This window comes from Phyllobates terribilis, unplaced genomic scaffold (assembly GCF_046119375.1).
Source record: "Phyllobates terribilis strain yellow unplaced genomic scaffold, ASM4611937v1 Scaffold_11__3_contigs__length_659146591, whole genome shotgun sequence".
NCBI classification, from domain to species: Eukaryota; Metazoa; Chordata; class Amphibia; order Anura; family Dendrobatidae; genus Phyllobates; species Phyllobates terribilis.
Genome location: NW_027362771.1, coordinates 221,126,664 through 221,151,018, shown reverse-complemented (window position 1 = coordinate 221,151,018; position 24,355 = coordinate 221,126,664). Strand labels below are relative to the sequence as shown.

The window sequence follows — 24,355 nt, the reverse complement described above, 5'->3', positions numbered from 1 at the left end:
TCAAGTGTGACACTAGTGGACTTCTGTTTCTCCTGAGAAGAGTAGTACAACATGATTTAAATAGCAGTGCTGTCTGAGACTTTTGTCTAGTGATCTAATTAAGTATTACATACTCGAGACTATGGTGCTGCTACTCATTTACTCAGCATGGATACACTGTTTAATCACTGTATGTTGGTATTATTCAGTTGCCATGTGATGTTATCTTACAGACATTGTATGGTGGTATTATTCAGCTGTATTAAGCTATCGCTCAATCAATGTATGTTGATGTTATGCAGTTGCTGTGTGAAGTTATTGCATGGGGTTATCTTTCACACACTGTATGGGGGTATTATTCAGTGACTATGGTGAACGTTTCACCTTCAGAAAAAAAAAGTTTGCCACTAATAAAAACAGGATGCTGGTCCTTTAAAGTACTTCCTAAAATTGAAATATGAAGTCCTTAATTATACAAAGAGACATACACAATATAAATTATAAAGCGGGTGAAATACGTATTGAACAAGTCACCAATTTCCTAAGTAAATATATTTCTAAAGATGCTAATGATATGAAATTCTCCACAGATGTCGGTAACAACCCATCCAATCCACACAGGCAAAGAAATCATAACATAGATGTTCATAAATTAAGTTGTGTGTAATAACGAGAAATGACACAGGGCAATAGTATTGAACACATGAAGAAAGAGGCGCAAAAAGCCATGGAATGTCATGACACCAGCTAAAATCTATCAGTAATTAGAAAGCAATCCTGCCACTTAGTAAAATATAGTATCAGCTAGTTCAACTGATGGCCTGTAAAAAGATGTCTCATTACCAAGGTGCCACACAAACATCTTATGATGAGCTGTCTCAATACCATGCAACCTTATTGTTGAAAAACATACTGATGGCATTGGTTTCATTAGAATTTCTAAACTACTGAAAGTTCCAGTGAGCACGGTTGGGGCCATAATCCGGAAGTGGAAAGAGCAATTCACCATAATCCGGCCACGGCTAGGTGCTCCCCGCAATATTTTAGACATAGGAGTGAAAAGAATTATCAGAAGAGTTGTCCAAGAGTCAAGTAGCACCTGTAGAGAGCTACAGAAAGACCTGTAATCAGCAGGTACGGTACAAGTGTTTCAAAGAAAACAATAAGTAATGTATTCAACCTCCATGGCCTGTATGCACGCAAGACTCCATTGCTGAACAAAAATCATGTTCAAGCGCCTTTAGAGTTTGCTCAACAACATTTGGACAAGTCTGTGAGATACTGGGAGAATATAGTCTTGTCAAGTGAGACCAAAATTGAACTCTTTCATTGCCAAAATACACACCATGTTGTAGGCCAAAAGACACTGCATAACACCCCAAAAACACCATACCAACAGTGAAGTTTGGAGGTGGGAACAACCTGGTGTGGTGCTGTTTTTCAGCAAATGGCACTGGCAAACTTCATATATGATTGAAGAATGGATGAATAAATGGATAAATGTATTGAGACATGCCTGATAAAAATTTGCTGCCATCTACCAGGATGATGAAGATGAAATGAGGACGAACATTTCAGCAAGACAATGCTCCCCAAAACACAGACAAGGACTCTCTCAATTGATTTCAGAGAAAGAAAATAAAGCTCCTACAATGGCCCAGCTAATCACTTGACCTGAATCCAATAGAAAATGTATGGAAGGAACTAAAGCTCAGAGTTCATAGAAAGAGCCCACGTGGAACCTTCAGGATTTGAAGAGCATTTGTGTGGAAGAATAGGCCAAAATCCCACCTGGTCAATGCATGCAACTAGTTTCTCCACAAAGGAGCCGCCTTGAAGCTGTCATCACCAACAAAGTCTTTTGTACGAAGTATTACCGTATTTTTTGGACTACAAGATGCACTTTTTTTCCTCCAAAATTTTGGAGGAAAGTGGGGGGGGTTGCGTCTTATAGTCCAGATGTATGGTCCAGCTGTGGATGGTAGGAGATGTGGGGGGAGAAGCAGCAGCGGAAGAGCGGGTCACAGGCAGGAGCCGTCTGCTGCAGCTAACACTGTGCCTGCTGTTAAAGAGTGGAGTAGTGAATATTCATTTTCCTTAATAGCGCGAGGTGTCAGCCACAGTAGTCGGCTCCTGCAGCTGCTGTGTGATCACATGTGCCTGCTACTAAAGAGGATGAATGTTCACTGCTCCCCACGCACATGGGAGTGGAGAGTAGTGAATATTCATCCTCTGTAGAAGAGAGTGATTGCCAAGCCGCTGTAGGAGGTGGCGGCTGCAGCGGATACTGTGCGCGCTAATAAGGAGAATGAATGTTCACAGCTTCCCATGCCCATAGTCTGGGCGTGGGGAGCAGTCAATATTCCAGCCACTGACCTCAGCGTGTGAAGGCACATGGCAGTGATGTCATGCACTGCCCACACACTGAGATCAGCAGCAGGTATCAGAACTGGATGCAGTGCTGGAGGAGAGGGAAGGCGAGTAGAATCCTTTTTATTTGTGTGTGTGCGCAGTGTGATGGGAATGGGGGTGCCGTGCATATCAGGATGGGGGTGCCGTGCATACCAGTATGGGTGTGCTAAGCATACCAGGATGGGGGTGCAAAGCATACCAGGATGGGGGACCATGTATATCAGGATAGGGGTGGGGGCCACGTGTAACAGGAAGGGGGACCATATATACTAGGATGGTGGATATTAGCACAGAATTAGGGTACACTACCCCTATAACAGAGTCCGCAGCAGACCCCCTCACCCATAACAGTGCATCATGACCACATTTTTTGCTTCAAATGTTTCTATTTTCCTCCTCTAAAACCTAGGTGGGTTTTATAGTATGAAAAATCAGGTAAATAAATTTTACTAAGCATGTTCAATACTTTTTCCCTGTGTCATTTCTCATTATTACACATAACTTGATTTATGGACATCTATGGTTTGATTTCTTTGCCTGTGTGGATTGGATGGGTTGGTGAGAATTTCATGTCAATAGCACCTTTATATATAAAATATTTACTTAGAAAATTGGTGATGTTTTCAATATTTATTTCACCCAATGTATATGGTGGTGTTTTATAGACATTAGTGGTTTTTACTTTAAAATTAGAAAACTTCAAGGGAAGTTTAGACTGTTTATTTATGACAGATTTCCCTTTTATAGATTACATAGTAACATGGGATTATCACAATTCAATTTATTTTTAAAGGAATTTCATTAGACATTCTCCCTCAAATTGCTAGAACAGTAACCTTGCGCTTGTCTGTCAGTATTAGCATAGGAAGATAATAAAGAGAAATGCATACAAAGAGTCCCTAACATGGTGCTAATATTAGAATATAAATATTAATATGTTCCATTAAATAATTTGTCTTGTCTTTCTTCAGGAGCGCACTGCTCCCCAGCCTCCTGTCTTCCTGATTTGTAAGAGGCAGTGCACTCCTGAAGTGGCATAATGGCGCCGCTGGTCCGAACTGTATGTTCTCCCGGGCTGCCAGCTAAGGCAGCATTGCCTCTGCTACATGGGAGAATCACATGGGACTGAGGCTGGTTTAATCTAGCCATGCGGCTAGCTGCCATGAGCAGGCTGTAAAGCATAGAGCCTGCAAGCAGTGTGAGCTCCTTACCTGGTAACCGGCTACTGTGCGACTGCAGGGTGGTCGGTAACCTAGACAATGAGCTGTGCACTATAACGTTATTGAGAATGGAGAGGATTTTTAGTAGGTGATAAATTGCAAAGCCACTTGTTTTTACAAGCACTTTTACCTATTTAAGAACTTGAGACAACTATTTTATTAAATCAAGGTTAACCAATGAATACAAATTCCTTGTTTTTAATTTTCACCTCTTCAGAAATATAATTAAATACTGTATGTTTCTACTTTAAATATATAAAACATACTTTACCAGAAAAAAAGAAATTCTGCTGATCTGATAATCTTATTCAATTGGGCAGTACAGATGAGCACTTTTTTCAGTGGCAATCAGTGTGTGGGAAAAATTGCAGCATGCACTAGTTTCTTCCATAAATCGAATGAGATTCACCCAAGTCTATGTACTCCAAAACGTTATCTAAATTGCCTTCAGGGATTTCAATGTAAACTGTTGATTTGCAGCAATATTTGCAGGGGAAAAATTGGGCAGCACGGTGACTCAGTGGTTAGCACTGTAGCCTTGCAGTGCTAAGGTCCTGGGTTTAAATCCCATTAACCCCTTCACGACTATGTCTCCCACTTTGATGCGGACTTTGGCGCTAAGCCAGCATCATTTCAGGCACATGACAGCTGATCTGATCAGCTATCATTTGTACCTAATAGCCTCGGGTGGAATCAAGATTCACCCATGGCTGTTAACATGTTAAATGCCATTGTCAATCTCCGACAGAGACATTTAACATAGCCGTGCCAGAAGCGAAGCCAGAGCATAAGACCTGCCCATGACAGCAGGGCGCCGATGGGTTGGCATGACAACCCAGGGTACTGCAGAAGACCCCTGTGATTGTCATAGCCGATCTACTATGAGCACTGCCCAGCGGTCGGCGCTCATAGCAGATGAGCATTTCTGCAACACATAGCAAGGCTGAAGCCCTGCTGTCTGTGGCGCATCAATCAGACGATCCGACGGAGACTATTGAAGAAAGTAAAAAGTAGAAAAAATGTTTTTAAAATACACTTCTCAAAAAAATAAAGGGAACACTCAAATAACACATCCTAGATCTGAATGAATGAAATATTCTCATTGAATACTTTTTTGTGTACAAAGTTGAATGTGCCGACAACAAAATCACACACAAATCATCAATGGAAATCAAATTTATTAACCAATGGAGGCCTGGATTTGAAGTCACCCCCAAAATTAAAGTGGAAAAACACACTACAGGCTGATCCAACTTTGATGTAATGTCCTTAAAACAAGTCAAAATGAGGCTCAGTATTGTGTGTGGCCTCCACGTGCCTGTATGACCTCCCTACAACGCCTGGGCATGCTCCTGATGAGGTTGAGGATGGTCTCCTGTAGGATCTTCTCCCAGACCTGGACTAAAGCACCCGTCAACTCCTGGACAATCTGTGGTGCAACGTGACGTTGGTGGATGGAGCGAGACATGATGTCCCAGATGTGCTCAATCGGATTCAGGTCTGGGGAACGGGCGGACCAGTCCATAGCTTCAATGCCTTCATCGTGCAGGAACTGCTGACACACTCCAGCCACATGAGGTCTGGCATTGTCCTGCATTAGGAGGAACCCAGGGCCAACCGCACCAGCATATGGTCTCACAAGGGGTCTGAGGATCTCATCTCCGTACCTAATGGCAGTCAGGCTACCTCTGGAGAGCACATGGAGGGCTGTGCGGCCCTCCAAAGAAATGCCCCCCTAACACCATTTGTGACGCACTGCCAAACCAGTCATGATGAAGGATGTTGCAGGCAGCAGATCACTCTCCACGGCGTCTCCAGACTCTGTCACATGTGCTCAGTGTGAACCAGCTTTCATCTGTGAAGGGCACAGGGCGCCAGTGGCGACTTTGCATATTCTGGTGTTCTGTGGCAAATGCCAAGCGTCCTGTACGGTGTTGGGCTGTGAGCACAACCCCCATCTGTGGACGTCAGGCCCACATACCACCCTCATTGAGTCTGTTTCTAACCGTTTGTGCAGACATTCACATTTGTGGCCTGCTGGAGGTCATTTTGCAGGATTCTGGCAGTGCTCCTCCTGTTCCTCCTTGCACAAAGGCGGAGGTAGCGGTCCTGCTGCTCAGTTGTTGCCCTCCTACGGCCCCCTCCACGTCAGCAAACCTTCTTGCCACAGCTCGCATTGATGTGCCATCCTGGATGAGCTGCACTACCTGAGCAACTTCTGTGGATTGTACAGTCCGCCTCATGCTACCACGAGTGTGAAAGCACAACCAACATTCAAAAGTGACCAAAACATCAGCCAGAAAGCATTGGTACTGAGATGTGGTCTGGGGTCCCCACCTGCAGAACCACTCCTTTATTGAGGGTGTCTTGATAATTGCCAATAATTTCCATCTATTGTCTATTCCATTTGCACAACAGCATGTGAAATTGATTGTCAATCAGTGTTGCTTCCTAAATGGACAGTTTGATTTCACAGAAGTTTGATTCACTTGGAGTTGTATTCTGTTTAAGTGTTCCCTTTATTTTTTTGAGCAGTGTATATTTAAAAATATTAAAAAATATAAAAGTTGAAATCACCCCCCTTTTGCCCCAATCAAAATAAAACACAAAAAAACACAAAAACAAACATATTTAGTATCGCTGCATTCAGAATCGCCTGATCTATCAATATATAAAAATAATTAAGCCGATCGGTAACAAGAAAAATAACAAAAACGCCAGAATTAAGGTTTCTTGGTCACCGCCAAAATTGTGATAAAATGCAATAACAGGCAATCAAAACATCGTATCCACACCAAAATGGTATCAATAAAAACGTCAGCTCGGCGCGCAAAAAATAAGCCCTCACCCAGCCCCAGATCCTGAAAAATGAAGATGCTACAAAGTCTCGGAAAATAGAGCCATATTTTATTTTTTGCTACAAATTTTGGATTTTTTTTTCACCACTTAAATAAAAAAAGAACCTATATGTGTTTGGTGTCTATAAACTCTTAATGACCTGGAGAATAATAATGGCAGGTCAGTTTTAGCATTTAGTTAACATGATAAAAAAAATAAAAAAAACTATTGTGAAATTGCACTTTTTTTGCAATTTCAGCGCACCTGTAATTTTTTTTCCCCCCATTTTCCAGTACACTATATGGTAAAATCAATGGTATCATTCAAAAGTACAACTCCTTTTGCAAAAAACAAGCCCTCATATGGCCATATTGACAGAAAAATAAAAAGGTTATGGCTTTGGGAACAAGGGGAGCAAAAAACAAAAGCGCAAAAATGGAAAATGGCCCGGGGGTGGAGGGGTTAAGGACAACATCTGCAAGGAGTTTGTATGTTCTCCCCGTGTTTGCGTGGGTTTCCTCCGGGTTCTCCATTTTCCTCCCACACTCCAAAGACATACTGATAGGGAATCTAAATTGTGAGCCCCAATGGGGACAGTGCCCATAATGTCTGTAAAGAGCTTTGGAGTTAATGGCGCTATATAAGTGAGTAAAATAAATAATGAATAAATTTACCCCATGGAAGTAAGCTTTTTTTCTTGTTTTAGCTGCATGAGACAAAACATGAGTAAAACTTAAAAACTGCATTGCTTTTTTCAATGAACAACATTAACTGTAGTCCATCTTATACACAATATCCTAGAGATCTGAATGCCCCCTCCCTTAATAGATGAGCCTCAGAACACTTCTATCATGTGTTTTCGGGGTAGGTGAGATGTACATGTTAAGGTACTATAAGGCTAAAATGGTCTTCTCCAATTAGAACGAGCTCCATTAAAGCATTGGTAAGACTGCCTTAAAGATTTATAGGTCTCAAGAATCTGAACGATGATACAAATTTCATTAACCTACATGGTTTAGCGCTTACTACTAACAGCCACATTATTAAACCTGAATTAACAGTACACCTACAAATTGGAAATGAAAAATTAATCATGCAATTAACGTGTTATGAATCAGATAAATTCCCTTTCACTTCAGCTGATTTTCGTCTGAACCAGACAAATCAATGAAGAAGCAGGAAATGCTTAAATTAACAGGAAATCTGGAAAACAATGGATTTCTGTAACACCATGACAAGGCCAGCAGAATGATAGACACAGCACAGCTCTTGGTTTCCGCTGCTCCGGCATTCATGTCACTCCTGACATCTTTCCTTTGTGCACTTCCTTGCGTAGTAGTTATGGAGATGCATATAACAAATATGAAATGTCCTTAGAAAGTTAAACTACAGTCTCCATCTCCATGTCCTTCATATCAATAGGGGAAATTGCAAGACTTACAGGATTTGCGTTATCTTCTGGTTACATCTTCTCAGTACTTTTGGCATAATGGATAGGATATAATGGAGGGATGAGTGACCTAAAGCTTTAATTTTTGGAACAAATACTACAGAATCTAGCATGCTTTGTATTTGGCATGGTTTTTCATCAATTGCAAAGATGATAAAAAGAGAAAGCAGGAACTTTTCAGATCCAAATATTTAAACAGTCACCGTCGTTTTCATTTTTATTTCATAAATCAGTAGCACACACGAAAATAAGCAACTTTGTAAGATATCTTATCAGAGGAATTTGCTTCTTCCCCTCTTGAATTGATCTTTCACTCTCAATTCATGGTTAAAATCTGTAAATCAGTATTCAGTGAAGACAGATTTCCCCATTACTAGGACAGAAGCTGACAGTTGGTGCTTTTAAAATTCTATGGAAGGAGGAGCTAGGGGCAGAGAGACATTCTGCTGCAAGTTCTCCTAAAACAACAGGGTAGGTTCACAATTTGCAGTCAGCGTTTTAAAGTACCAGCAGAATGAATGAGATTTCTGAAGTCTCATGCACATGCTTTATTTACTTGCATATTTTAACCATCAGTTCTCTTCAAAAGCACCAACTGTCATCTCCTATCTCAGTAATGGGAAATTCTGTATTCACTGAAGACAGATTTTACCCCAGAATTGAGAATTTTAAGAATAAATGATCAGTCCAGAAGGAGAAAGAAGCAGATTTCTGTAATAAGATACATCTTACAAAGTTTCTTAATTTCATTTGTACGTTTGATTTATGATAAAAGAAAATTAATGACAGTTACTCTTTGTAGGACACTCCAGGAAAAAACTGATACACTGTATTAGTCTTATACATACATAGTCCAGGTCCTGACGAATACTTTAAGGAGCTTGTGCAAATGACCATTTATATCAGACAAGCACTGTCCGTGGTTTCGACAGGTAGCACTCCTGCCTATGATATTCTATGGGGCTGTGCACATTTTGTTCTATGGGGCAGTGTTCATTTTTTTCTTCAGACTGAGAGGTCCATGGAAAGAAATCAGAGATAATGCAAGTCTATGGGTTCATGAAAAAAGTTGGACCGCACTCGGATGACTTCTGAGTACAGCATGATTTTCCCAGACTAACAGAATGGAGAATTTACAGAACCTTTTTTTTTTCTCTCCACGACCAAGAAAAACTGATGCCACTCTGATCAAAGTCTAACCAGAATAGTTGAACGGGATGTGGGGAATAAGGTCAAGTGACCCTACTCTTACTCTTTGGGTCATCCACCACTCACTATAGCCCCGCACCAGGCATAATCAATGGTATCATTTTTTCTAGAGTGTTCCTTCAAGAAGTGGTGATATGCTAACACATGAAGATGATTATTAGATATAGATAAAAAGCACAACACAGCCATACATAGTGGTGGGTGTGAAACAGTCCTCCCTCAGCAATAGTTCAATGTCTTTCAGTCATACACTAAGCAAAAAATAATGCAGCAATGCAACCTTATTTCTCTCTTAAAGAGGTTGTCCAGCCTTAGGCTGCAAGTCTGCAGTCACTTCCGGCAGATGTGTCCAGCCTCGCTCAATACACTTGCATTGAGCGAGGCCGCGCACGTCTAGACGACACGTGACCGCATGCATACAAATTGCATACTTGTGGTCACGCGCCCGCTGCTCCCAGCGTCGGAGAATCCTCACAGTAGGCAGTGTGCGCTTTGTGAGGGTTCACAAGTCTGCAGTCATAGAAAGTGATTGTAGACTTGTAGCTTAAGGCTGGACAACCACTAAGACAGGTAGATAAAGCTTCCTTTAATATGAATCTTGTATTGCTCCATAGTTACATTCCTAGCATATAGAGCACAGCATGCAATATTGTGATACAACTGCAGAAATGAAGACAGACTTCTACATGAAGCAGCAGGAAAGTCTGCTTTTACTATTGAAAAACAAAATAAATTCTTACCTCTCGTTGAAAGAAATTCCATGCATTAGTCAGCCATTGGTATCTGGGTAAACCATAGTTTGGCATTCTTGATTTCAAACTAATCATATCCGACCACTGAATTACAGCCTAAAATTCAAAAATATTCAACATTCAATTGATATAGATACCTTTCAGGTTAGACCTGACTATAATATAGACAGACAATCCAGTGGCAATTTACAAAACCACCACATTGACTAGCTGCATTTATACTCCATTCACATCATTTAGGGACATACAAAGGTCCTTTGCTTTTTTTTTTTTTTTTATTTAAAAAGTGTAAACGTCAATTTAATAATTTTTTTTCACAAACCAGTAGTACATGTGAAAATAAGAAAATATGTAATATATCTTATTAAAGATAGCCATTTCTTTCTCCTCCTGGACTTATCCTTCATTCTCAAAATTCTCAATTCCCGTGTAAAATCTATCTTCGGATCTTTAATTTACTAAAATAGAAGACAATTGGTCTAGCTCCTTCTCTCCATAAAATTTTAAAAGCACCAACTGTCATCTATCTCAGTAACGGGAAAGATCTGCCTTAATTGAATACTGATTTTATCCATAAATTGAGAGTGAAAGATCAATCAGGAGGAAAAAAAAAGACAATTTCTCTGATCCCATTACAAAGTTGCTTATTTTCATGTGTACTATTGATTTATGAAATAAAAATAAAATGATAGTTACTCTTTAAATTGTACTTATCATATACATGTTATAGCAAGAATAGTATATAGTTGCACTATAACTTCATAGGCTATGAAAAATTTAAGTTATATTATATCATGATCTTTGAACATTATAAAGCCACCAGATTAGATGGATACCAGAGAGAAGTAATCGGTCAGCTCTTATTGGATTATGCTTTATCCCCACTAGAAGAACAGCTCTCAACCGTTCTTACTATGTCCTATGCTTTACATTCATTGACCTACATATGACTGTGTGCATATTCCTTTACTTGTCCTGGTATTTTGACAGTTCACGATAACGCACCCACAGGGTGGGGAATCCTTTCAGGTGTGCATTTGTGCACCTTTTGTGTGTATGCACCTAATGTTGCAGATAAATTTGATGGGAATAGGTGAAAAAGTATGGAAAAGTATAATTCTGGCATGTAACAGAGATGAATGGTAGCTCTTGAATATCAATACTGTTCATACAGAAAAATATCTTAAAGGGAACCTGTCAGAATGACTTTACTTAAAGGGAACCTGTCAGGCAGTTCATCCTGCCCAACCCACGGGCAGCATGAATCGCATCCTGGCTGCATGATTGTAGTGGTGTATATTATTCTCTTAAACACTGCAGCATTTCAGAGAAAATATAATTAGAAGATCTGGCCCAACCCCGTCTGTCTTCTCCAAACGTTGCAGCAGGTGATTGGCACATCTCTCGTAGAGGGAATCTTTAAAAGTACAGTATTTTTTGGACCATAAGACGCACTTTTTGTCCCCCAAATTTGGGAGGAAAATGGGGGGTGCGTCTTATGGTCTGAACGTTGCGTACCTGCGGTGGTGGTGGAGCGGGATCTCCCTCCTTGGCGGTGGCATCAAAGGAGGAGGAGGTGACATGCTGCGGGTGTCTGGCTGGGGGCCAGCGCGGGTTGAACTGAATGCGGGCAGTGTCTGGCTGCGGGCTGGGGCGGTGAGCGGCGCAGGTTTCCGGTGTGCGCGATCACTTCCTGAAGCTGTGATCCACAGGAAAATGGCCGCCCGAGCCGGCGCATGTGCTGACTTGTAGCTCGGGCAGCCATTTTCCTGTAGATTAAAAACTATACACCTGCACTGTATGGATGTACACACATGCAGAAACAGATAGTCTTGTAATATCATATTTAAAAAAAACTGTAGCAGTACTGACGGTGAATGCAGCTGTGTGCATGGTGTCCATACATGGCACCTCTCCTTTCTAGTCTGTGCAATATACAGGACACATATACACTGCACTGAGATGCTTTGTGACTTCCAATGGGGCTTTCCCCAATGCAAGAGTGGCACATATGTAACCTGGCGCTCCTGAGGACAGCCGCTATACAATAGACGGGTGGTGGGGTGGCACGTACATACGGTGCTGCTCAGTGTAGTGGACACAGAGGGTGGGGAGAGGCTTAAAAGGCCTTCTGGAATACAAGACTTAAGTTATATTTATATCAAAATAATTGAGGCAGCATTGCAATGTCTAGGAGAAAAAAGTGCAAAAGCCTCTATTCCCCATGCAGATCCTCTCATATTATCCAATCTTGAACTGGAGGGAAGCCTCAAATCTATTTATCTGCAATATTGTGGGATTTTTTTTTATCCTTCCACTCCACGGACTGTACTTGTCAGATATACAGTATACACATATTTCACAATCACATACATAAATAAAATATGTATGTGCTTGTGAAATATGTGTATACTGTATATCTGACGAGCATTGTCTAGTCTATGGATGAGCATAGGTATATATTCATTTCATTTCAATTGTGCTGCCCATATCCTGTTCCCCCATCCTGTTATGTGCTGCCCCCATCCTATCCTGGTATGCATGGCACCCCTCATCCCTATCCTGGTATGTATGGCACCCCTCATCGCCAATGTTTGTATGCATGGCACCCCTTATCCCAATTCTGGTATGCATGGCACCCCTCATCCCCAATCCTGGTATGCATGGCACCCTCATCCCCAATCCTGGCATGTATGGCCCCCTCAACCTTACCCTGGTATGCATGGGCCCCTCACCACCATCCTGGTCTGCATGGCACCCCATCCCTCATTCTGGTATGTATGGTACCCCTCATCCCTATCCTGGTATGCATGGCACCCCATCCCTCATCCCTATCCTGGTATGCATGGCACCCCATCCCTCATCATGGTATGCATGGTACCCCTCATCCCTATCCTGGTATGCATGGTACCCCTCATCCCTATCCTGGTTTGCATGGTACCCCTCATTCCTCATCCTGAAATGCATGGCACCCCTCATTCCTATCCTGGTATGCATGGCACACCTCATCCCCCAATACTGGTATGCATGGCACCCCATCCCTCATCCTGGTATGTATGGGGCACCCCATCCCTCATCCTGGTATGTATGGTACCCCCCATCCCTATCCTGGTAAGCATGGCACCCCTCATCCCTATCCTGGTATGCATGGCACCCCTCATCCCCAGTATGCATGGCCCCCTCATCCCCAGTCCTGGTATGCATGGCACCCCTCATCCTAATACTGGTATGCATGGCACCCCATCCCTCATCCTGGTATGTATGGTACCCTTCATCCCCAATCCTGGTATGCATGGCACCCCTCATCCCCAATCCTGGTATGAATGGCACCCCATTCCTCATCCCCAATCCTGGTATGCGTGGCAAACCTCATCCCCCAATCCTGGTATGCATGGCACCCCATTCCTCATCCCCAATCCTGGCATGCATGGCACCCCTCATCCCCAATTCTGGTATGTATGGTACCCCTCATCCCTATCCTGAAATGCATGGTACCCCTCATTCCTCATCCTGAAATGCATGGCACCCCTCATTCCTATCCTGGTATGCATGGCACACCTCATCCCCCAATACTGGTATGCATGGCACCCCATCCCTCATCCTGGTATGTATGGTACCCCCCATCCCTATCCTGGTATGCATGGCACCCCTCATCCCTATCCTGGTATGCATGGCACCCCTCATCCCTATCCTGATATGCATGGCACCCCTCATTCCCAGTATGCATGGCCCCTTCATCCCCAGTCCTGGTATGCATGGCACCCCTCATCCCAATACTGGTATGCATGGCACCCCATCCCTCATCCTGGTATGTATGGTACCCTTCATCCCCAATCCTGGTATGCATGGCACCCCTCATCCCCAATTCTGGTATGCATGGTACCCCTCATCCCCAGTATGCATGGCCCCCTCATCCCCAGTCCTGGTATGCATGGCACCCCTCATCCCAATACTGGTATGCATGGCACCCTATGCCTCATCCTTGAATGTATGGTACCCTTCATCCCCAATCCTGGTATGCATGGCACCCCTCATCCCCAATTCTGGTATGCATGGCACCCCTCATCCCCAATTCTGGTATGCATGGTACCCATCATCCCCAATCCTGGTATGCATGGTACCCCCTCATCCCTCATCCTGGTATGCATGGTGCCCCTCAACCCTATCCTGGTATGCATGGTACCCATCATCCCCAATCCTGGTATGCATGGTACCCTCTCATGCCTAGCCTGGTATGCATGGTACCCCCTCATCCCTAGCCTGGTATGCATGGTACCCCCTCGTCCCTAGCCTGGTATGCATGGTACCCCCTCGTCCCTAGCCTGGTATGCATGGTACCCCCTCGTCCCTAGCCTGGTATGCATGGTACCCCCTCGTCCCTAGCCTGGTATGCATGGTACCTAGTGATGAGCGAGTATGTTCTATTAACCCTTTCGCCGAGTATGCTCGGGCGAGCACCGAGGAGTTACAGCTGCTTAGTGTTATGTTTGAATCACTCCTGTGTGCATGATTTGCGACTGTTTGACAGCTTTATTACATGTGAGGAATGCAAAAGAAACAATCATTCCTCACATGTAACAAAGCTGTCAAACAGTTGCAAATCATGCACACGTGAGTGATTTAAACATAACACCGAGCAGCTGTAACTACTCGGTGCTCGCCCGAGCATACTCGGCGAAAGGGTTAATAGAACATACTCGTTCAACACTAATGGTACCTCATCCCTCATCCTGGTATGCATGGTACCCATCATCCCCAATCCTGGTATGCATGGTACCTCCTCATCGCTAGCCTGGTATGCATGGTACCCCTCATCCCTATCACGCTGCACACACACAAAAAAATAAACACATACTCCCCTTTCTTCCCTGTGCTCCAGCGAAGCGTCCCGTTCGGCCGGAGGCCGGGGGAGGAGTGTGGTGCCGGAGTAAGCATGTACCCATACCGCGCTGTCCAGCGCCATTTTGCTGAAGACACACTGCAAATGTGTCTTCAGTAAAATGGCGCCAGATAGCGCGCTATGCGCATGCGCCGACTCCGATGCTGCACTCCTGCCCCGGTCTCTGGCCAGAACAGAGGCGCCACGGCAACACTCCTCCTGGTCAGGTAAGTATGGCGCCGGAGATCGCGGTATGCGTTCAGTGCCTACGCATACCACGATCTCCGGCGACATACACTCCTCTTACCTGTAACGGCTCCATGCGTTCTTCTGTCTGGAGCCAGACTGCGCTTGCGCAGTCTATAAAGGCTTCAGACAGAGGGACGCTTGTAGCGTTATATTATAGATTATATCTATCTATCTAGATATATATGTATCTAGATATATATATATATATAAATAAACACATATATACATGTGTGCAGAAGAGTATCCTTACAATGGATCGTATATCAAGCTACAAAATTGATTGCTGCACATTGGCTTGAAACATCTCCATAAAAGTATGAGTGAGTTTATTGAAAAATGCACACAGCTATAAGCTTAGAACATGGGGTATACCGAAAATGGAAAACCCTGACAAAATATATCAGAATCTTGGCAAAATTGCAGTCATTACATGGGCAAACAATTATGGGTCTGGCTTCAAAACACTAGTCTTGATGTAACTTGCATTTACAATCCCAATTTCCAAAAAGTTAGGACGCTGTGTAAAATTAAAGAAAACAAGAATGCAATGATTTAGAAGTCGCTTATCGCCATATTTTATTCACAACAGAACATAGAACACATGACAGAAGTGGAAAGTTAGACATTTTTCCATTTAATTTGAAAAAAATTAACTTATTTAGAAATTGATGGTAACAATACATAAAAAAAGGTGATACTGGGCAATGTCTACCATTGTATAGTATCCCTTCTTCTATTAACAGTCTGTAAAGCTTTAGAAATTGAAGAGACCAATTGCTGGAGTTTGGGTGAGGAATGCTGTCCCTTTCTTGTAAGATGTAGGATTCTAGCTGCTCAACATTCCTGGGTCGTCTTTGCCAAAATTTTCATTTCATTATGCACCAAATACTTTCTATTGGTGAAAGGTCTGGACTGCAGGCAGCCAGCTGATCACCCAAAGTTTCCTTCTGCAAAGCCATGCTTTTGTGGTGGATGTGGTATTTGGAATACCATTGTTTTGCTGAAATATGCAAGGCCTTTCCTGAAATAGACATTGTCTGGATGGGAAAATATGTTGGCCTTAAACATCTATACAATGCTCAGCATTTCAAGTTTTGTAAACTGCCCATGCTAAAGCAGTAGATCACAAGCATCTAATATTGAATACTGACTGTCTGCCTTGTCCCTTGTGCACATGGATTTCTCCACAATCTCTGTAACTTTTGATAGTATGTACTGTAGATGATTGAATATCCTAAGTCTTTTCAATTTTATGTTGAGAAGCATTATTCTGAAATTGTTCCACAATTTTGGACGCATTTGTACAGATTGGTGAACAGGTGACCATCTTTTCTTCTGAGAGACTCTGCCTCTAACATGCGGTTTCCATATAATCATGTGACTTCATGAAAAATTGACCCTCTAGCTGACTTTCAATAGAAACACTTTTCCAAGCTTTTGCTGACCCTGTCCCAACTTTTTAATGAGATGTCGCTGTCATCAATTTCTAAATTGGTAACATTTTTTTTTTCAAATGAAGTGGAAAACTGTCTGTCTTTCACCTTCTGAGAAGTGTTCTATGTTTAGTTGTGAATAAAAATTCTTGTTTTAACACAGCAGCCCAATATTTTTTACATAAATTTTGTGCACTTTTTCTTCCGTTTCAGGATGGACCCAGTATTGATTTGGTATCTTAACTATTTGACCTCCTTGCACATTGTACAAGAAGAGAATTGGGCACTTTGATTCCCCGTTTTGGTTGGTGCTGTGTCTGTGTATTTGGGCCTACTATGATCTCTTGGCCATCAATATTATCTTGACTTTACATTCCCATACATATGATTAATGTCTGTATTTATGATATATTGTATTGATATGGTAGCCCTTTATTATTTACAGTTGCAATACTGTTGTATGCATATTCATACATAAATCTATTACCATTCAGGTGCCTTTTCTTGAACTGCTTAGATTGTGTTGTTATTTCTGTGTGACCAGCCTTATAAATGGTTTCTGGTTGTCCCACCTCATTTTTCATTGTGTGGATTCAATAGAAATTGTTTTTTTACATACTTTTATCTCATACATTTTCAATAACGTTTGTGATTTTTTTCCATTATATTCACACTACTTGGTTGTTTTCTTGCCTCTTTTATGGCTTTGTGGAAAATTTTGATATATCTGTTACTGTCTTATATGTTTGTATTCCAAAATGTATCTGGGCCATTGCTGTCTGCATGATGTACGAAGATAATGTTTTGTATGAATCATTTACTTATATTTCACATACTGGAGAGGGGTTGTGGTGGGGTGGGAGGTAGTCTTGGGCCATGTTGTTTTTTTTCTATAATTATATAGAAAAACTTTAATAGAGAAGTTATCTGATTGAAAGAAATAATACATGTGCTGCCGTAATCTGATGTGGCAATCCTGAGAAATGAAGCTTGGCAGCCACATGCAAATAACCCTGGATGTCTATTGGGAATAGGTCAATGCACTTGGAAACCATCAACACACCCCCAGTGAACATTCACACTACTTATTAATTAAAAAATACGTGTATTCTTATTATTTTCATTGTTGTACTAGGACCTATACCACTTGTTATAATAGTAAAATCATCCTAAGGCCTCCTTCACAAGTCTACATAAAACCAGTTTCAGACAAAAACAGTGCTTGTGTCATCAGAGTTTTGGATCAGTGTGTCATCAGTGTGCCATCCGTATTTTTCCGGCATGAATGTTAAACAAGTACAGCACACGGGTTGTACACAGATGCCCTCCGTGTACTGTACATGTTTTTCACGGACCCATAGATTGGTATTGGCCCTTGTCATCTATGCTGCTGGTAAAAAAATTGACATATCTCCGTGTGGTTGGCACAGACATGTGCTCAGCAACATAGATTATAATGGGTACGTGTGCTATATGTGACAAAAGCAGATCGCATACGTAGTGGAAACACAGACAAGTAAAGGCGTCCTAAGAAAGGTTCCCTTTAAATCAATAAGAAAATATTGGCCTGGAAGCATTTGTCATCTTATTAATATATTGCAACATTTTCATGTGTGATGCGGTGACTTTGTGAATGTTGTAGGTTCCCTTCATTTTGGTGATCAGTGAGGGTTGCGGATCACGGTATCAATATTTAAGTCTCTGATAACCCCTTCAGACTACTATACACTATACTGAAGTGCCTATCAAGATTCTAGTATTTTTCCTCATATTACAATTTCACTTTATAGAACTAATAGGTCTCTTGATCTCGCATCTACACTGTGTGCAGAATTATTAGGCAAGTTGTATTTTAGAGGATTATTTTTATTATTGATCAACAACTATGTTCTCAATCAACCCAAAAGACTCATAAATATCCAAGCTTAATATTTTTGGAAGTTGGAGTGGGTTTTTTTTAGACTTGGCTATCTTAGGAGGATATCTGTTTGTGCAGGTAACTATTACTGTGCAGAATTATTAGGCAACTTAATAAAAAACAAATATAATCCCATCTCACTAGTTTATTTTCACCAGGTAAACCAATATCAGTGCACAAAATTTAGAAATAAACATTTCTGACATGCAAAAACAAAAACCCAAAACATTAGTGATCAATATAGCCACCTTTCTTTATGATGACACTCAACAGCCTTCCATCCATAGATTTTGTTAGTTGCTTGATCTGTTTTCGATCAACATTGCGCGCAGCAGCCAACACAGCCTCTCAGACACTGTTCCGAGAGGTGTACTGTTTTCCCTCCCTGTAGATCTCACATTTTATGATGGACCACAGGTTCTCTATGGGGTTCAGATCAGGTGAACAAGGGGGCCATGTCATTATTTTTTCTTCTTTTAGACCTTTACTGGCCAGCCACGCTGTGAAGTAGTTGGATGCATGTGATGGAGCATTGTCCTGCATGAAAATCATGTTTTTCTTGAATGATACAGACTTCTTCCTGTACCACTGCTTGAAGATGTTGTCTTCCAGAAACTGGCAGTAGGTCTGGGAGTTGAGCTTCACTCCATCCTCAACCCGAAAAGGTCCCAGAAGTTCATCTTTGATGATACCAGCCCATACCAGTACCCCACCTCCACCTTGCTGGCATCTGAGTCGGGGTGGAGCTCTCTGCCCTTTACTGATCCAGCCTCTGGCCCATCCATCTGGCCCATCAAGAGTCACTCTCATTTCATCAGTCCATAAAACCTTCGAAAAATCAGTCTTAAGATATTTCTTGGCCCATTCTTGACGTTGTATCTTATGTTTCTTGTTCAAAGGTGGTCGTTTTTCAGCCTTCCTTACCTTGGCCATGTCCCTGAGTATCACACACCTTGTGCTTTTTGATACTCCAGTAACGTTGCAGCTCTGAAATATGGCAAAACTGGTGGCGAATGGCATCTTGGCAGCTTCACGCTTGATTTTCCTCAATTCATGGGCAGTTATTTTGCGCCTTTTTTGGCCAACAAGCTTCTTGCGACCCTGTCGGCTATTTGCCATGAAACGCTTGATTGTTCGGTGATCACGCTTCAAAAGTTTGGAAATTTCAAGACTGCTGCATCCCTCTGCAAGACATCTCACAATTTTGGACTTTTCAGAGCCCGTCAAATCTCTCTTCTGACCCATTTTGCCAAAGGAAAGGAAGTCGCCTAATAATTAAGCACATCTTATATAGGGTGTTGATGTCATTAGTCAACACCCCTCCTCATTACAGAGATGCACATCACCAGATTTACTTAATTGGTAGTTGGCTTTCAAGTCTATGCAGCTTGGAGTAGGACAACATGTATAAAAAGTATCATGTGATCAAAATACTCATTTGCCTAATAATTCTGCACACAGTGTATATACCACACTGTATGGCATCAAATCTTCCATACTCATGAAGACGCCATGGAGTGCAGGGACTATACTTTAATACAGACAGTACCAAGTTGTGCCCTTTTATTCCATTTCAATAATGAACAGTGAAAAAAAAATCATACTCTATCAATAGCATTATATTCAGCAAAGCTATAGAAAACTACTGAAGACGGATTATATAGATCAAACACTACTGAATGAGAAAACCCAAGAGATCTGTAAGTTTATAGCGCTGTATTTCTTAACTGATATACTGACATAAATACATAGAGGTATTTTACTGGAAGGCATGGGATGGACAGAAAATATATAATAACCTCGGGAATATTAAAGACACTTGATATGTTCATTTTGGCTTCTTTGTGTCAAATAAATAGTAATGGGGACATTGTGAAAGCCTCAACACCTGTCCTACACAATGCTCCAGCACTGCATGCAGACAGATATTTATTACAGGAGTCACGTCTATTGGAAGACGTATAATACACAAGCTGGAGAATGCTGCAGTAATCATACAAATTGTATGAATGTGAACACTATTACAAAGAAGTTTCTAAATGTCGTGAAGTGGTTTTTGTGGAGATAAAATACATGTTTAGACTTGTGTAAGCAGTTTTTCAAGATTAGGTGACATTACTTAAATCTGTACATGCACCGGCGTCTATTTTGCGGATCTTTATGATCTCATTGACATGTAAAGAACGTGTCAGGTACTGATCTGCCCTGCTCATAGTTAGCATTTTGGCTGTAATGTTTTTATATGCTACAGCTGTGCAATGTTGGTGATAACTGAATTATTTTAAAGAGGTTGTCCTTCTAAAACTTACCACTTATCCAGCGGATAGGTGATCATTTGCAGATCGGTGGGTGTTTCACCACTGGACCCACACTGACCAGTACAACAACTCAGCTCACTCTCTTTAGCATTGCTATTAGCTGCGCATGGCTTTTTCCAGCGGCCCAATAAAAATGTTGTGTGCCGGTTGAGCAGAAGCACTCCATTCTAACAGGGCTAAAAGATCCCTGTACTGCTGATCAGTCCAGGAACAAGGGGTCCGACCACCACAGATCCACTTGTTTTTACCGGGCAACCCTCTTAAAGTCTGATATAGTTTTGGCAAAGCTCATGAATATTTTCCTTTCACTATATTAATGAGAAACAGAAATTTCTGTGACTGCACAATTCATCTGAATGGGGCTTGAAGAAATTCATGTATATGCTGAAGAACCAACCAGTGAGGAAGAAGAAGCATGTGTCCACACAACATGGCCATCACTCTAGATGCTGCCCTGCACCTCCCTGTCCTACCTCCAAGTTATTCCCTACATGAAATTACAATAAAGCATGATGTACTAAAGTGAGTGATGCTAATTCTCTATCTTAGATAAAAGATGCAAAAAGCGCAATATGGTCTTATCCAAGTGGTGAAACAGAAAATATAGGTAGTTGTGCTCACCTTGTAGGGATGTGTGTGACAAAACCACTAAAATAGTATATATTCCAATTGCTGCAGCTTCCAAGGAAAGTAATGAAATATGCCATGGATAGTGGAAGTAACCTGCGCAGCTGGATAAATGACAAGCCGCGATGGAAAATAAAATGTTGGTTTATTGTCAACGCGCTTCACAGTCACTATGCCTCCTCCTTCAGGAAAACCACAAACGCGTTGACAATAAACCAACATTTTATTTTCCATCGCGGCTTGTCATTTATCCAGCTGCGCAGGTTACTTCCACTATCCGTGGCGTATTTTAATTCTCTATCTTTTGATACATGAGCCCTTAGGACATGCTTACATATGATATTTTTGTAATGTTTCTATTGAATTTTTATGTAAATTGTTTTTAACTTATTCCCAGTTATTTTTACTAAATAAAATCCGCCAAAATTTGACCAGGCAATGTAGTATATTTTGTTGTATACAACTTCCATTACATATGATTGTGCCCTTAGAAAGATCCCTGTGTAAAATACTGTCATACAGAGTATACCCCTAAAATAATCCACATACAAATACACTTTTAGTATGTGCTTCTAGTCTGTGTAAAAACTATTAAATAATGTGAATAAGAGAAAAACAATGTCACGTCCTTTGTATGCCTTATAAAAAAAACATTTTGTTGCTGTTTCCACACGCTTTGCTATCAGCATTGTATGACTAAGTAGTCAAATATTGTTTGACTTGGCACTACGGCTGATAGAAATGAAAGACTGGAAACAGACTTGTGTTTTACAAGACGTGTTATGGTCTGCGAAATATAGATAAAAACCTACACAAACTGTTTGGGATACCTTGGTGATTCAAACAAACAGTTCTGCAGCCATACATTATACAGATTGGGACTGTTTTCACAAGAATTCCAACGTGGTTTTAGAATTAGGCTGAGTTCACACGATGCGTATTTCATGCGTTTCCGCTGCGTTTTTGCAGTTGCGTAAACGCCGTGGAAACGCATGAAAAACGCATGGTAGAAGGGAAGCAATGTTCCCCAATGGAAATCCACATGTGCTGTGCCCATGATGCGGATTTTTCCGCAGCGTGAACGCTGCGGTCAAAAATCCGCAGCATGTCAATAAGGCTATGTGCCCACGTTGCGGACCTGAAGCATATTTTTTACGCTTCTCCCTGGCGGGAAAATCGCATGCGGATATTACATGCGGTTTTCCCGCCAGGTAGAAGCGTTTGTGAGGCGTCTTTGCATGCATTTCCGCATGCGGGTTATCAAGCACTTCTCCAAGCATCACTTGGAAAAGTGCTTGACAACTTGTTCAGAATGGTAAAAAATAAAAAAATAAACTTTATACTCACCTTCTGATGCATTCTCTGCCCCGTCCGGAGGCTTGAGCGGCTCACGCTGTTGTGTGCAGGACCTGCGGTGACGTCATTGAGTCATGTGGTGGGTCACATGACTCAATGACGTGGCAGGTCCTTCAGACAACAGCGCGACGGAGGGAAAACATCAGAAGATAAGTATAAACTTTATTTTATTCTTTTTTTTACAGGTTCTTTGGTACCCAGGTCTGGATGAGAGTCTCCTCTCATCCAGACTTGGGTACCATCCGCACATTGATTCCGCTGCGCTTCCGCAAAATTAATGAACATGCTGCGGATTTTTGACCGCAGCATATACGCTGCGGAAAAATCCGCAGCATGGGCATTGACATTGCGGAATGCCATTGGGGACCATGGGGTGCGGATATACATGCGTTTTTCAAGCGTTTACGCTGCGGAAATTCCGCAGCATATACGCTTGAAAAACGCTACGTGGGCACACAGCCTTAATTTTGCGGAAACGCGGCGATTTCGCCGCCATTGACTTGCATTAGAACGCGCCAATTCCGCAAGACTGCATCTGTACTTGCGCTATTGGCGCGTTCTAATATGCGGATGGTACCCGAGTGTGGAGGAGAGGAGAGTCTCATCCACACCCAGGTACCATTAAAAAAGCTGTAAAAAAAGAATAAAATAAAAAATAAATGTATTCTTACCTTCTGTCGGCCCGCGCAGCGCTCCCGCTTGGTTCCCGGCACTTGCAGTGAGTTGTAGGACCTGCGCTGACGTCAGAGTCATGTGACGGGTCACGTGACGCTGACGTCGGCAGGTCTTTCAATTCAAAGTTGCCGGCAGCCGGGAACTTTGTAAAGCAGGACAGCGCGGGCCATCGGAGGTAAGTATATACACTCTCTCGGGTCACACTATATAAATCCATGCTGTTTGCATGGATTTATATAGTGTGACCTAGTTGTCAAGCACTTTCCAGGTGATGCTAAAATCGCCTGGAAAGCGCTTGTCAATCTGCATGCGGAAACGCATGTGAATCTGCATGTGGATCCGCATGTATTCTGCAGGAAAAACGCATGCACAATCTGCATGCGTTTTTTCTGCCAGGGAGATGCAGAAATGATGCAGAAATTTTCTGCTTCATTTCTGCATCGTGTGCACATACCCTTAGAGGGAAATTTAGACAAAAATATAAATGCAGTGCGCAAAGCATGAACATATAAAACAGCCTCCTGTAACAAATGTCTAATAGTATCTCCCAGTACAATACCTGGCTCCTAAGTGTTCGGATTGCACGCTAATATTGTAATTTAAGAGAGACATTAGTAAAACAGCAAGGTTACTTACCGGTAGCCACTTTTTCCTGAACTCATGACAGCACACCTTGAGAGAGAGATCCACCCCATCAAGGACCGAAAACCGTCTGAAATAAAAGGGCGGTACCTCCCACTCGCTTCAGTTGATTACAGAGCATTGAGAGGAGCTCCCAAAAAGGTTAGACACATAACCAACACCTACTAACTATATATACAGTACAGACCAAAAGTTTAGACACACATTCTCATTTAAAGATTTTTCTATATTTTCATGACTATGAAAATTGTACATTCACACTGAAGGCATCAAAACTATGAATTAATACATGTGGAATTATATACTTAACAAAAAAGTGTGAAACAACTGAAAATATGTCTTATATTCTAGGTTCTTCAAAGTAGCCACCTTTTGCCTTGATGACTGCTTTGCACACT

The 24,355-nt window shown here is 41.9% G+C and overlaps 1 protein-coding gene across 2 annotated transcripts in view; it reads right to left on the bottom strand.

Annotated features, from left to right (window-relative positions):
• The window catches only part of TSPAN12 (tetraspanin 12), a 256,980-nt gene that overhangs the window by 84,605 nt on the left and 148,020 nt on the right, over positions 1–24,355 (bottom strand). For both annotated transcript variants that reach the window (XM_073652070.1, XM_073652071.1), the window contains exon 6: positions 9,849–9,956. In XM_073652070.1, the coding sequence (XP_073508171.1) occupies positions 9,849–9,956 (108 nt within the window). The remainder of the gene's footprint in view (positions 1–9,848; positions 9,957–24,355) is intronic.